Source organism: Phasianus colchicus, chromosome 1, assembly GCF_987193195.1.
Source record: "Phasianus colchicus chromosome 1, bPhaCol1.hap1.1, whole genome shotgun sequence".
In the NCBI taxonomy this organism is placed as follows: domain Eukaryota; kingdom Metazoa; phylum Chordata; class Aves; order Galliformes; family Phasianidae; genus Phasianus; species Phasianus colchicus.
The window spans coordinates 171,737,073-171,749,390 of NC_143436.1; the positions used below are offsets into that span (position 1 = coordinate 171,737,073).

The window sequence follows — 12,318 nt, forward strand, 5'->3', positions numbered from 1 at the left end:
GAGATCGTTTCTCCCGGCAAAGCCGATGGCATCCTCTCGGTTTCAAACACGGGAAAACTTTGCGTCTGCCTCCGCCGCACAGCGGGGGCCGCTCCACTCCGCTGCCGTCGGGGCCGGGGGCAGCTGCCATGCGGGGACGTTCCCGCACAGTCCCGGCTCCGCTCCGCTCCGTGACAGCGTTCGTCCCCAACGGGACGCGGCGGCTTCGCGCTGGAAAAAAAAAAAAAAAAATCACAAAAAAAACCCCAAACAAAACACAACACCCAAACCCCAAACACACACAAACCGCCCACAAACAGCACGGGGGCACCGGCACCCTCCCGCAGCAGCGGCCCCGCGGCGGGAGGCGGGCGGGCAGCGCGGCTCTGCCATTGGCGCGGCTCGGGCCGGCCCTCCCCGCCGGGAGGAGGAGGAGGAGGAGGAGGAGGAAGGCTGGAGGCGGGGCGGGCTTTGCAGTCGGTGCGCGCCGGGCGGCCGGGTCGCTGCTGCCGCCGCCGCCGAGGGCGAGGAGCCGGGCAGGCAGGGCGGCGGGGCCGGAGCCGCGAAGGCGAGAGCCGCGAGGGGAGTCGGCGGCCGCGCCGTCGGGGCCGCGCAGATCCGCACTCGGAGCTTACATGGGGCGGCGGTGCTGAGCCGCTCCGCTGCCCCCCGTCGTCCCGTTGCCCCCCGCCGCCGCCGCCATGGCCGAGGCTCCGCAGCTGGTGGACATCGACCCCGACTTCGAGCCGCTGCCGCGGCCCCGCTCGTGTACCTGGCCCCTGCCGCGGCCGGAGTTCAACCCGCCCAGCTCGGCCACCTCCAGCCCCGCGCCGTCCTGCGGAGGGCAGCCCGACGGGGCGGCCGCGGCCGGAGCTGCCGTCGCCGTCGCCGCCTCCGGGGCTCTGAGCGCCGACTTCATCAGCAACCTCTGCCTGGTGGAGGAGAGCGAAGACTTCGCGCTGCCCCCCGCCGCCGCCCCCCCGGAGCCGGCCGCCTGCCGCTGCGGGGACTTCCCGGCGCCCGAGGCCGGCTGCCGCCTGCACCCGCCGGGACCGCCGCCGGTGCCGCCGGTACCTCCGGCCGTGGCCGCGCTGTCGCCGGGCCCCGTGGCCGGGCAGCCCCGCAAGAGCAGCTCGTCCCGCCGCAACGCCTGGGGTAACCTGTCCTACGCGGACCTCATCACCAAGGCCATCGAGAGCTCCCCCGAGAAGAGGCTCACCCTCTCCCAGATCTACGAGTGGATGGTGAAGAGCGTGCCCTACTTCAAGGATAAGGGAGACAGCAACAGTTCAGCCGGTTGGAAGGTGAGGGCCGGACGGGTTACTTTTTGCATTTCTAAAACGTGCTGCTTTTTCTTTTTTCTTATTTCTTCTTTTTTTTTTTTTTTTTTTTTTTTCTTTTTTTTTTCCCTCCGTAAAAGCAAAGGGAGGAAAAAAAAAAAAAAGACAAAAAAAAAAAAAAAGAAAAAAGACGCGTTTCTGCCCTCCCACCGCAAGGCTCGGCTCGCTGGGAGGAGGGCCCCCCCCCTGCGCCCTGCCCCGCCGAAAGCAAAAGTTCACGCCGTGTCACGGCGCCGGCCCCGGGCGAGGAGGAGGGAGCGCGGCTCCTCCCGGCCCCCCCCGGCCGCGCGGTGCGGAGGTTCCGCCGCCGCTGCGGGCACTGTGGGACTCAGGGGGACCCGAGGGGTGCCGTCGGGGGACGGGGATGGGACAGAGGCAAACAGCGGTGGGGAAAGAACAGGGGCAGGACAAGGGTTGCAGAAGTGCCGTGTGTTTAATGAGTAAGCGCTGTGTTTGTACCTCTGGCTGCGCTCAGCTCGCTTTGCCGGAGCGTTTGTCCTTTTAAACACTGAGACGGAGCTTCCTGCGATCTCAGTGCGGGCCAGCAGCGGGCTGCCGGCGGGGAACCTGTTGATTTTGGTGCTTTCTGCTCAGCTCCTCCGCTTCCCGACCTCACCCACGAATGCGGTGCGCACCGCGGTGCCGACGCGCGGGATTTGCGGCAGCGCTGCATGTGAGCGGCCGGAGTCCCAAACCTCCCCTTCCTCCTCCTCCTCTTCCTCCTCCTCCTCCTCCTTACAGGGATGGCACAGAGCTGCCCTACTCCTGGCTCCGCACTGGTTCAGGCGAGCCCTGCTCACCCGTTCTCGAGTTTTGCTCCCTTCACCTTCCAGTATCTCTAATATTCGCTTTTTTTTTTTTTCAAAGTTCAAATCCTATATTTATATATTGTAATATATTGATTGCATACCTAGGAATGATTATTCCATCTGATTTTTGTAGATGTTGTTATTTTGTGCAGGTAAGCAGCACCCTACTAAAGAAACGTAGGTGAGGATCTCAAACTCCTTTTTGGTAGAAGGCTCTTAAAGCTCTTAAAAGTAATTTGTTAATTCCTATCAATGTATTTGACTATGAAATGTAAAGAATAATTGTCTTAAGATGTCTTTCATGAGAAAGCCTCCCTAGGAGAGAAATTGATGGGTGACAGCTTTGAGACAAGGGAACTCAGCACTCAAAAACACTGTGTTCTTTTTCACTGGTATTTTGGTCTACTGGAAATAAGGCAAACTGCATTTGCATGATGAGCAAAAGAGACTTAAAACAGACAAAATTAAAGCAAAGAGTTCCCCAGTTCAAGCAAGAGAGTGCGAGCTCTCCTAGCTGCCCGACTTATGAGGTGTTTCTTTTTTATTACTCTGCTTCCTGTGTTGCTTCAGCAACTAATAGGGCTCACACACCTCCTCCTATGCCCACACACCTATGCTGTGCAGTACCGGTACAGAACTGGGGTGCTGGGGGATGTGGTACCCTGTGGCAGGGTGCAGTAGGTACCCTGAAAATAGATGTGTCCTGCGCATGCCTTGCTGTGTATGCCTTCCTTTTGGCAGGCTGCTTGGCATGACGCAGGATTGCACTGGTGCTGTGTTTTGCAGAGCACCTTTATGGGGAGGGTTTAGGGACAGCCTGCAGAGTCAGCCCCTGAGGAGTGCAGCCCCTACGGCACTGGGAGCGTGGCTCAGCCCGGAGCAGGGCTTGGTAGATCAGGAGCTGCAGATGCCAGCAGGGCAGACCATCACCCGCAGCACAGAGCCAGCAGGAGGGGTGTGGGTCTGACCTAAGAAGTGGTGTGCTGCAGTTTGGCAGCCTGAGAAAGAAAGCGTTATCTTCTTTCCTTCTCATAAATAAGGCTTCGTCTTGTTGCAGCCTGCTGATTTGTGAGGGTAAACAAGGCACCTTTGAAATCATACATGAACTCTATGAAATACACAGCAGAACGAGCACCTCGTGCCCAGTGGCACGGTTGTGTTTGTCACCCGGAAGAGGAGAGCTGTACTGCTCGTGAAGATGTGTGGCCCCTGCTTAATGTCTACGATTCAACTGCTTTTATTTTTCTACCATATGAAGAAGTTCAGAGGTGTTGACATAATCTACTGGGAGCTTGAAACAGTGTTGAATTTCTGCCGAGCGAAAACTTCTGAGTGAAAATGTCATTTTTAATAAGGGTAGGAGCCAAACACGGTAACATGAATTTATCACTGTTAGCTCAAAAAGTAGGTAAAATTATTCTCAGCTGTAAGGAGGAAGCACTTCATTTCAGACTGTCTTAGCACAAACTACTCTAAAAACCAAAATCTCCATTGAGCACTGGGGGAACAAAGTGGGGAACTCATGGCTGGAGTGGATGGAGTGTTCACAGCCTGCCCTGCCCAACCTGCTGCAGTACAGGACGTGGGCTCAGGCTGAGTGCATGCAGCCCTGCTCAGAGAAGGCTGAGGCAACAACAAGATCTGCTTCTGAAATAGCTGAGAGATCATTGTGAAAGTTGCGTGGAAGAGTGAAACTTTGATCACAGCAGCCAAGTGAAAGCGTTGTTTTCTTCTACGTGTGCTAGGGGGAGACTGTGTGTGGGGCTTAGGGCAGTTTTTAGGCCTTGAGGAGCTTCATCACAGCCGTGGATTGGTTTCTTTTTACTCAAATCTGATAACTTCCTGGCTAATCACCACGTGCAAAGAGTGAAACTCCTTTGTGATGGGCATATGTCATAATGTTTTTGCTCTATGTCAGGATCATTGTGATCTACCGTAAGGGAGCTATCAGTTAGGCTTTGTTGAATGGTCTTTGTCTTTTAGCCAGCTATTGAAAATAGGTCTAGATCACAATATCACAACCTGTGATGGTATTACATTGGCTTTATTCAGTAATTGTTTGGATAGAGATTATTAGTAAGCAGAAAACGCAGATTTTTGGCACACCCATCTCAAGGTGGCCATGGTGGTTGTTTTTCCCTATGGGAGGTGTTAAGGTGGCACATGTATTTACACCTTCTTGACTTCTAGGCCCAAGGAAACTTGATCACCCAAATTTATTTCTAGCCACTGCTGAAGGAGTGAGGCTAGGTGGTATCCAGCTGCAGAAGAATGAATGGACGTCAGCCTAAAGGCCTGAGGACTGATCTGGTGTGTGGGGAGGTTTTGGGTGGCCTTCTCACAGGCATTCTTGGTGATCATGATTCTTCTGCAGTGAATTGGTCCCCGTACAAAATCATTGCTGGGGTGTGGTATGTTTGAGTTGAAAGCTACACGTGTGTTATCAAGTGCTGGAAAGCTCTAGGAAATCAAGAGCCATCTTCATGGTTGTCAAAAGCTTTTGATTCTAGATCAGGGAATAATTGTACACAGCTCAAGTGTTTAAAGTGGAACAAGGAGATCTTGGTGAGTTTTTTATTGTGCATTTCTGTTTCAGTGTGGAAATGTCACTTTAACTGAAGACTGCCTTGAGAAATTGCTCTGTGTTCCCTCAGTGCTGGTTATGTACCTGCAGGTGTTTAACTCTGTCCCTTTGTGCTACGACTACATAGGTAAAAGCTTTCCTGGGAGACTTGCAGACCCCCTGGCATCACGTACTGTGTTATGCATACGTACAACACACATGTGCATGTGCATCTGCATATGTCTATTTATTTATCTCCTGTGATAAATCTTATCACAGCCGTGCTTTTGTGCACATGATGCTAGCAATAGCCTCGGCATTGGGATGTTGCCCTCTCTGCCTGCCTGAGTCACCAGCTCCAACTCTGCTTACTAAGGGGGAAGCTCCATTTTTTGCAGGTGTAGGGTACCTGTTCCTTTGTAACTAATGGTGAAGCTCCTCTAATGCCTGTTCTTTTCAAGCTTTGTTCTCTTTACTATTTACATTTGTCTTTCAGACTTAGGCCTTAGAAACAAATGATAAGCCCTGTTCAGGGCTTTGGCCCACCTGCTCCTGCCCTGTGTTCCAGGCTGGTACAGCTTGCTGCTCCTGGGCCTTGCTGGGCTCCCAGCCTCAATTCTATGCTGAAAATATTTTAGCTTTATATTTTAGGGTGTTTTTTTTTTTTTTTTAAATAAGACACCAGAAATGACGTGCTTCTGAGATAGATGTTTGTTCAGATTCTCTCCAATTTCTAAAACGTACCGCTACCTAAATATATGCAGCTCTGTTGACACAACTGGTGAATATTTTGCAAAATGACTGCTTTCCTTTTGGAACAAAAATGCTGATACAGTTTGCAGCCACAGATTTGTGAAATATGTAGTGCCGTTGCCACGGCCTACAGAGGTTCAATCTTCAGCTTCTTCTGATTTGGGAGAAAGTTAGTATTTGAAGCAGGGATTTCTCCTGGAAATGATTTTGTAACCTTGGGTGGTGAACAGTGAAATAAGATATACCGAAGATACCTCATAAGGAGCTTCTTTCTTCTTTCAGAATTATGCAAAATGTAGATAAATCTACTTTATGGTTAGGTCCTATGAAGAAGGAACTTAAAATTCACTGATCCTGACAGCAGCTAACTATAGTTAAGCATATGGCAGCGCATACTAATATTGCAGTGAATTTTGTAGCATTCTGTGTGTAAGTTTGGTGTGCCAATGTGAGTTTTAAATGGGGGGAAACACTGCTTTTTGTGATGACAGTCTGCACGTCAGAAATGGATGAAGTTTGCTGGGAAGAGTTGTGTTTAGAACAGCGTCTGCTGCACAGAGAGCTTCGGCATGAACTGCATTCATCTCTGAGGGCAAGTGCTGTTCACATTCAAGCATTACTTCTAAATATATTTGGTGAATGTTATTCACGTGTGTTCATCAAACAAAGCTGCTTCATTCCTGTTCTTCAGTTTGTAATATGCAAACATCTTCAGTTACTGTAGCAGCCGCAGGTCTCCATTCCTAGTGTAGGAGGTGGAGGAGTAACGAGAATGAAGTCAACTGCTTTACTGTATTGATGATTATCTCAAACGAAGCACTTCATTAGACCTTGTGCTAGATTTTTGTAGTGGCTAATGATCTCTGCAAAATAATATCTAAGGAGGCAAATGTATTTACTTCAGAAACATTTCTGTAGTAACTAGTAAAGGTTTAGGAGTGCTTTCCCATATGAAATGTGGGGTGGGAGGTGGCTGGGTTTGAAAACACAGTCACTGCTATTCTGCTGTGATTCTAGCAGCTGCTGCATCAAGCAAAAAGTTTCCGGAGAAACGAAGGGCAGCACTCAGTTTGCTCAACTTGCTTTTGCTCACGGCATCGTGCATCACTGCGTGATATCAATGATTTTACAGTTCTGCTTGCAAGCACTTCTTATTCTAGAGTTAATTCAACCTCAAGCTACAAGTCTTCTCTTGTTCTAGTCTTAGAAACTTAATTTTTGGGAATGCTAGGAATCTGCACAGCTGGAAATGTGCTTGGTCCTGTTGCTGCTCCAAGCCAGTGGGCTGGGGTTGGCTATGGCAGCATTAGAGCAGCCTGCCTGTTCCTGTCACGTTAACTGCATTCTGGTGTGAAGTTGTCAAGGCTGTCTCTGTGGTTCCTACCTGTGCTTTGCAAGATGTAAGAGTTCTTATTAATTAACATCTTTAGTTTTTTTTTCTTAGAATCTGTTGTTCAGAGCTCATTTCATGCTGGGCTTCGTGTATCTCCTACATCAGGGTGTGAAAAGATAAAGGGGACTGCACTTCTTGCGTGCTAGCGTCTTCCTCTAAAAATGTTAGAGGTTCAACCCTAGCCCTTGCCCTATAGTTAATTTAATTAGTGCCAGAAAAAGAATTTTCTTTTTAGTCATACGTGGAAGTCAGGAGATTAAGGACTTTTTGAAATGAAATGAGCGGTCGGACCCTGCTATATTGGGGCACTGCTGGTGTTGCAGAGGAACAGGGCAGTGGATGAGCACAGCTGCTTTTCACCCAGATCTGTTCTAAAATCTCAAAAATCTACCTTTTTTTTTTTGTTAATTTTCCTTGTGGGCAGTTATGGTGAATGGGCAGTGGAAGGGCTTTGCTTTCCCTTTAGGAAGGGGAACTCTGGAGCTTTGGAGCATGGACATTCATTTTATGGGGAAAAAAGTCAAAATGCAGATTGCAGGCTTTTATTTTTTTCATCTCCTTCCCAAATAAGGACTATCTACATAGTTCAGAGTATGGACTTTAATTATCCAAATACTATTTGCTGTCTTGCTTGCAATGAAAAAGTGGTGACTTCTTCAGTTTTCTTGTGCTTAGCTCCAGAAACTGTGACGTGGGTGGAGTTTCAATTACCCATCACTGACTTTCAAACTACACAGTTAGATAAGGCTGAAGCAACTCGCTATAAATGTGGTGACTTGTTAGACCGCATTTATTGTGCAAAGGAGCTTACATCTTGCAAGGTCAGCAGAAATGCTAAATGTTTGCCTGGCTGGAAATTAATTAAATTTGGCGACTGAAATTAAAGGAATGGATTTGTTGCCCGTTGTGTTATATTGAGCTGCCTTTCAGTTCCCAGACTGTGAATTAGCACGGTTGCAAATGGTTTTTGGCACACGTGAATTTTAGGTCCACGTTGGTGCTGTCTTTTGGCATCTGTACTGTTTTTAGATGCAGACAACTCGTTTCACTTTGGCTGCTGTCCTTTAATGTGTATTTGAATGTATTTGAAGCAGCTAATGGGGTTAAGGATATCAACAATCCAAAAATATGCTCTTGTGGTGGTGGGGGGTGCTGATTTGCCTGTAGCTTGCATTTGCTTAAAACTGATTCAACTTAATCTGCTAATTGGAATGTAATTGTTTGAATAAAAAATAAACTACCTGAGCTGTACATATATCCAGATTTAAATTTTGATTGCCAAAAGCCTACTTACAGAGTGAGAGATCTTTAGTGTTTGCCAACTAAATTATATCTTATAGCGGGGCTTTGCAATATGTAGAAACTCTTAATTAGGTATTCAAAAAATGAAGACGTTGTTATTCAGAGATGCTTCATAGCAGGCCTCCGCACTTCTCTGCTGTCAGGATGTGAAAGGATCTGCTGTGTGCTCCCGTTTGTCGTTAATGTGTTGATTTCTCTTTCCAAAAATACTCTGATTAAATGCGAACTTTCAAATTCAACAAAATTGTTTGCAGCCCCCACAACCCTTCCTCCCCAAAAGCCCAGCTCTGCAGGCATCCTGGTGGTGGGCTGAGGGAAGAGGGATAACTCTTGTAAGATGGTGTGAGGAGGTGGTGGTTGGGGGGGGGGGGTTCAGATAGGAGCTCCTGGGGGAGGCCTGGGGTCTGGCTGCAGCCCTGGTGCTGGCTGGGTGCCTGGTTAAAAGGTTAAAACCATTCAAATCAAATTAAATGGGGAGGTTGGTGGCCCTGCATGTGGCAGGAGGGTTGGAGATTCATGATACTTGAGGTCCCTTCCAATCCTGACCATTTTGTGATTCAGTGATTCTGTGAAATCAGGTAAGGTTTTTGTCCCTTGGCCTCTTGGGAGGATGCTTTGCTGCTGCGTCTGTTTTTCAGTGAGATGCTTCAGGATGAGGAGAATAGTAGCTGTGCTGAAGGGAAGAATCCATGCTGCTAGTGTCATAACTGCTTTAAACTACAAAAGAGTAGGTTTAGACCAGACATTAGAAGGAAGAAATTCTTCACTACAAAGGTGGTGATGCCCTGGCACAGACTGCCCAGAGAAGCTGTGGGTGCTCCATCCCTGGAGGCATTCAAGAGCAGGTTGGATGAGGCCCTGAGCAGCCAGGTCTAGGGGGGTTTGTCCCAGAGGGACTGGAACTGAATGATCTTTAAGGACCCTTCCATCTCAAACCATTCTGTGCTATTTTTATTATTTTATTATTATTTATAAATGAGCTTTGTGGTGATGTTAATGAAGGTTAAGATGCTGGAGCCAGATCCAGCTCAGCCATTTGCAGGTAATGTTTGCCTGCTGGACACTGCTGCAGCACTTGTCCTGCTTCTGCCCTGCCTCTTGCAACTGAGCTCTGGTCAACTGAAGGATCTGCATGTCTAGCCAGAAGATGTTTGGCAGTCAGGGTGAGGATACTGCCTTATGTCTTATCCGAACAAAATATGTTATATAATTCAAACATAAATAAAAATGTACTACATAATTTTAGCAAGATAAATTTAAGTCTTCATTAATATCTAGGAGTTTATAGAGCAGGAGGCAACACCAAAACCCACACATAACACACACACCAATATACACACACACACATATATGCATTCAGATGTGAAAACCTGGAGTGTGACGCCATGCTCAAATCAGAGCAACTTCCTTTTTTCCATAGTTCTGTTATGCCCTGCTATCCTTGGGGCAGCACTGAGGTGAAAGGCACTTCTGCATTTAAATGCAGGTGGCATAACACTTGAAAAAAACTTGGAGAGTGCCAGAGAAGGCTGAACTCTCTTTCAGTTCAAGCTGGATGAGTAAGTTTCTTCCCATCTTATTTTCTCTTCTTCCTTTGTGAATATGCTGGCAGTTTAACTAGGTGTTTCCTAAGGTGAAACAAGTGCATATTCTAGCAAGCAGAATAGTAATGCAGGTCTAAGCTCTGGTGTTGCTGATGTGTTGTACCTCGATTCACAAATGCAGTAAATCCAGTACATACGCTCTTGAAATAAAAGTGAGGACAGGAGGTTAAAGCGGTATTTTAAAATGCAGCCTGTTGCAATTGATTTTTCGGGAAATAAGTAGATGCTATCTTAATGCAGACTGTTCCATGCTTGTTAGGAAACTTGAGTCGCTCTTGAATAATCCAGTTCGTTTAGTCTATGAAAACCTGATACTGCACTCTTGCCTACTTCTTCTTTACAGTTCTGTGGCAATTACGTAGCAATAAGTATTAAAAGGAGAAAGCATAATCTCCTCTGCTTGCAGTCTGAGCCGGCACCAGTCATCTCCTGATGCTATGAAGTCATCTTTTGCTTTGAGGTTGTTAACTAAAGCCTTGCTCCAGACATCTGCTCCAGGTGAGCAGTTGTGTTTCACCGTGTCCAGGCTCTCTGCAGAACATCCTCAAGGGGCTGACCCACAGTCTAGGAGAGGAATAATGCAGAGTTCATCTTCTCATTCGATGGTCTTTGTTGCTTCCCTATTCTGGAGCACTGGCACAAAAATGAAGATGTAAATGAATTTGCAATTATTGCACAACCTGGTTATGCAACCAGGCTGACGACGTAGGGTATACGCATGTAGAAAACACCTCTTTGAAGAGGTGGCATTAGGAACAGTTTCACCACTTTATCCCCAAAGATGAGGGCAACTGTGTTATTGATTTCACCCCCTCCTTGATTAACCTGGGCATCAAAGCACACAAAATATTCTGCTTCTGCTGACCGAGGCTTCTTGCTGATGGAGCAAAAAATAAATTAGTTCTTGTGGACTGTTTATTTTGGAAGGAGATTTTTAGCTTGGGGCCCAGATTCTGGGCAATTAATGTTGCAGTTGATCTGGGGACATGTCTTGCACTGCAGTGAATTTTTGTACTGTCAGCATAGTCTAGAGCATCTTTTAAGTGTGTTTAGAATATTTTTTTAAGCGAGGAATGGAGTTTCAATTGAAGTCATTGAGTCCAACAGGTCTGTGGTTGAGCACTTCAGCCTTCCTTGCAGCTGGGATCTAAGTTTGTTATTTCGTATGTTTTAGTATTTTTCTGGAAGAAGTTGCCCTGCACGGCTGTTTCCTGCCCTTTGTGTGAAGGAGGAGGATTGATGACAGGGTGCTGTAACTGCATTTTTTTTCTTTGCCATGTTGGTTGGTAAGGCATCTTTGACACCAAATGTGACGTGTGTGTCCCATCCCTGGTGAAGGCAGCATGGTAACACAAAAGCTTTATTGCATGTCTTCAACTGAGTAGATCCGTGTTCAGCCGCTGGGCTGGCAGGAAATTCTTCTCCCAGCTAAGCTGTACAGTATCTAAAAATGAATGTATCCTGTCCTGCCATACACACTGTTATTAGTGTGATGTGTGGCCTGAGTTTTGTTGGACTGCTTTACTGATCTTATTTACTGTCAGAAAACACTTCCACATCCAGCCCAGTTGCTTCCCTTCTTGCCTCCATCTGTATTAACTCCTGGTAGGCATAACAAATAAATGGCATCTCTGTGCATAATGTGAATTGCTGATTGAAAGAAAAATTCTGCAAAATAAGCAAGTAGACTGACCTGAGAGCTCATCATGACAACTGCCTTGTTGAAGTTAACATGCAGAGTGTTTTTGTCCTAGTTTACTCCTTAGAGGCTAATAGAGGGAATACTGCTAGAGTAATTTTAGGATGAATCATGCCATCTGCCATGCACAGTTTGCTGTTTCAGCAGTAGAGAAGCAGAGGGAATACATGCATACAGTGGTCTGAAACAGTGTATTTGTATTCACTATAACATTAAGTTTCAGAGCTTTTTTTTTTCCTTGCAGGCATTTTATATCCCTTGCTTTATCAGTTCAGTGTGGGGTTCCAGCACTGATACTGCTCTGTTGGATAGTCAGTGCCAAGTTCTGCAGCCTCTTTGTTCTGCTGAGATTTTTAAGGTGCAGGGCATACCTGATCTGGCTTTTTTGAAAATACAGTTTAAATGTTGACCTATAGCACTAAGAAACTGAGCCAGATGTAATTTACATGGCATCAAAAATATTAATAGTGGTAGTAATAAAATTGTAGGCTTATGGTAGCCTGGAAGCGTAGTGTTGAAGATCACTCATGGATTGAGTTATGTACATCTGATGCTAAAGTTTTGTTTTTCCAGGAGCTCTCCTGATCCAGAGGAGGAGCATCCCCATCACGCGGCTGTTTTCCCTGTGGGAAAGAGCAAGCTGGCATTTGAAACTGAAAAGTCGTAACCACAGCGTAGCATCAAACGTGTCGTGTCTCATCTCGTGTTTTGTCCAGGAGCAATTATTTTGGAGACTGGCCAGTCCATTAGTAAGGTTCATGGGTTTGGACTTAGGAATTGAAAGGGGTGGAATCGTAGTCTCACAGGGTTTCAGCTCTATTCCATCTTTGAGGACTGGCTACGATATTAGATAATGCTTTAATTATTACCAGCCTG

General features: G+C 47.1%; 1 protein-coding gene across 1 annotated transcript in view; it reads left to right on the top strand.

Moving 5' to 3' along the window:
- Nucleotides 1-466: 466 nt before the first annotated feature.
- The window catches only part of FOXO1 (forkhead box O1), a 60,058-nt gene continuing 48,206 nt past the window's right edge, over nt 467-12,318 (top strand). The window contains exon 1 of the mRNA XM_031615784.2: nt 467-1,283. Coding sequence (XP_031471644.2) covers nt 681-1,283 — 603 coding nt within the window. The 5' untranslated portion in view covers nt 467-680. The remainder of the gene's footprint in view (nt 1,284-12,318) is intronic.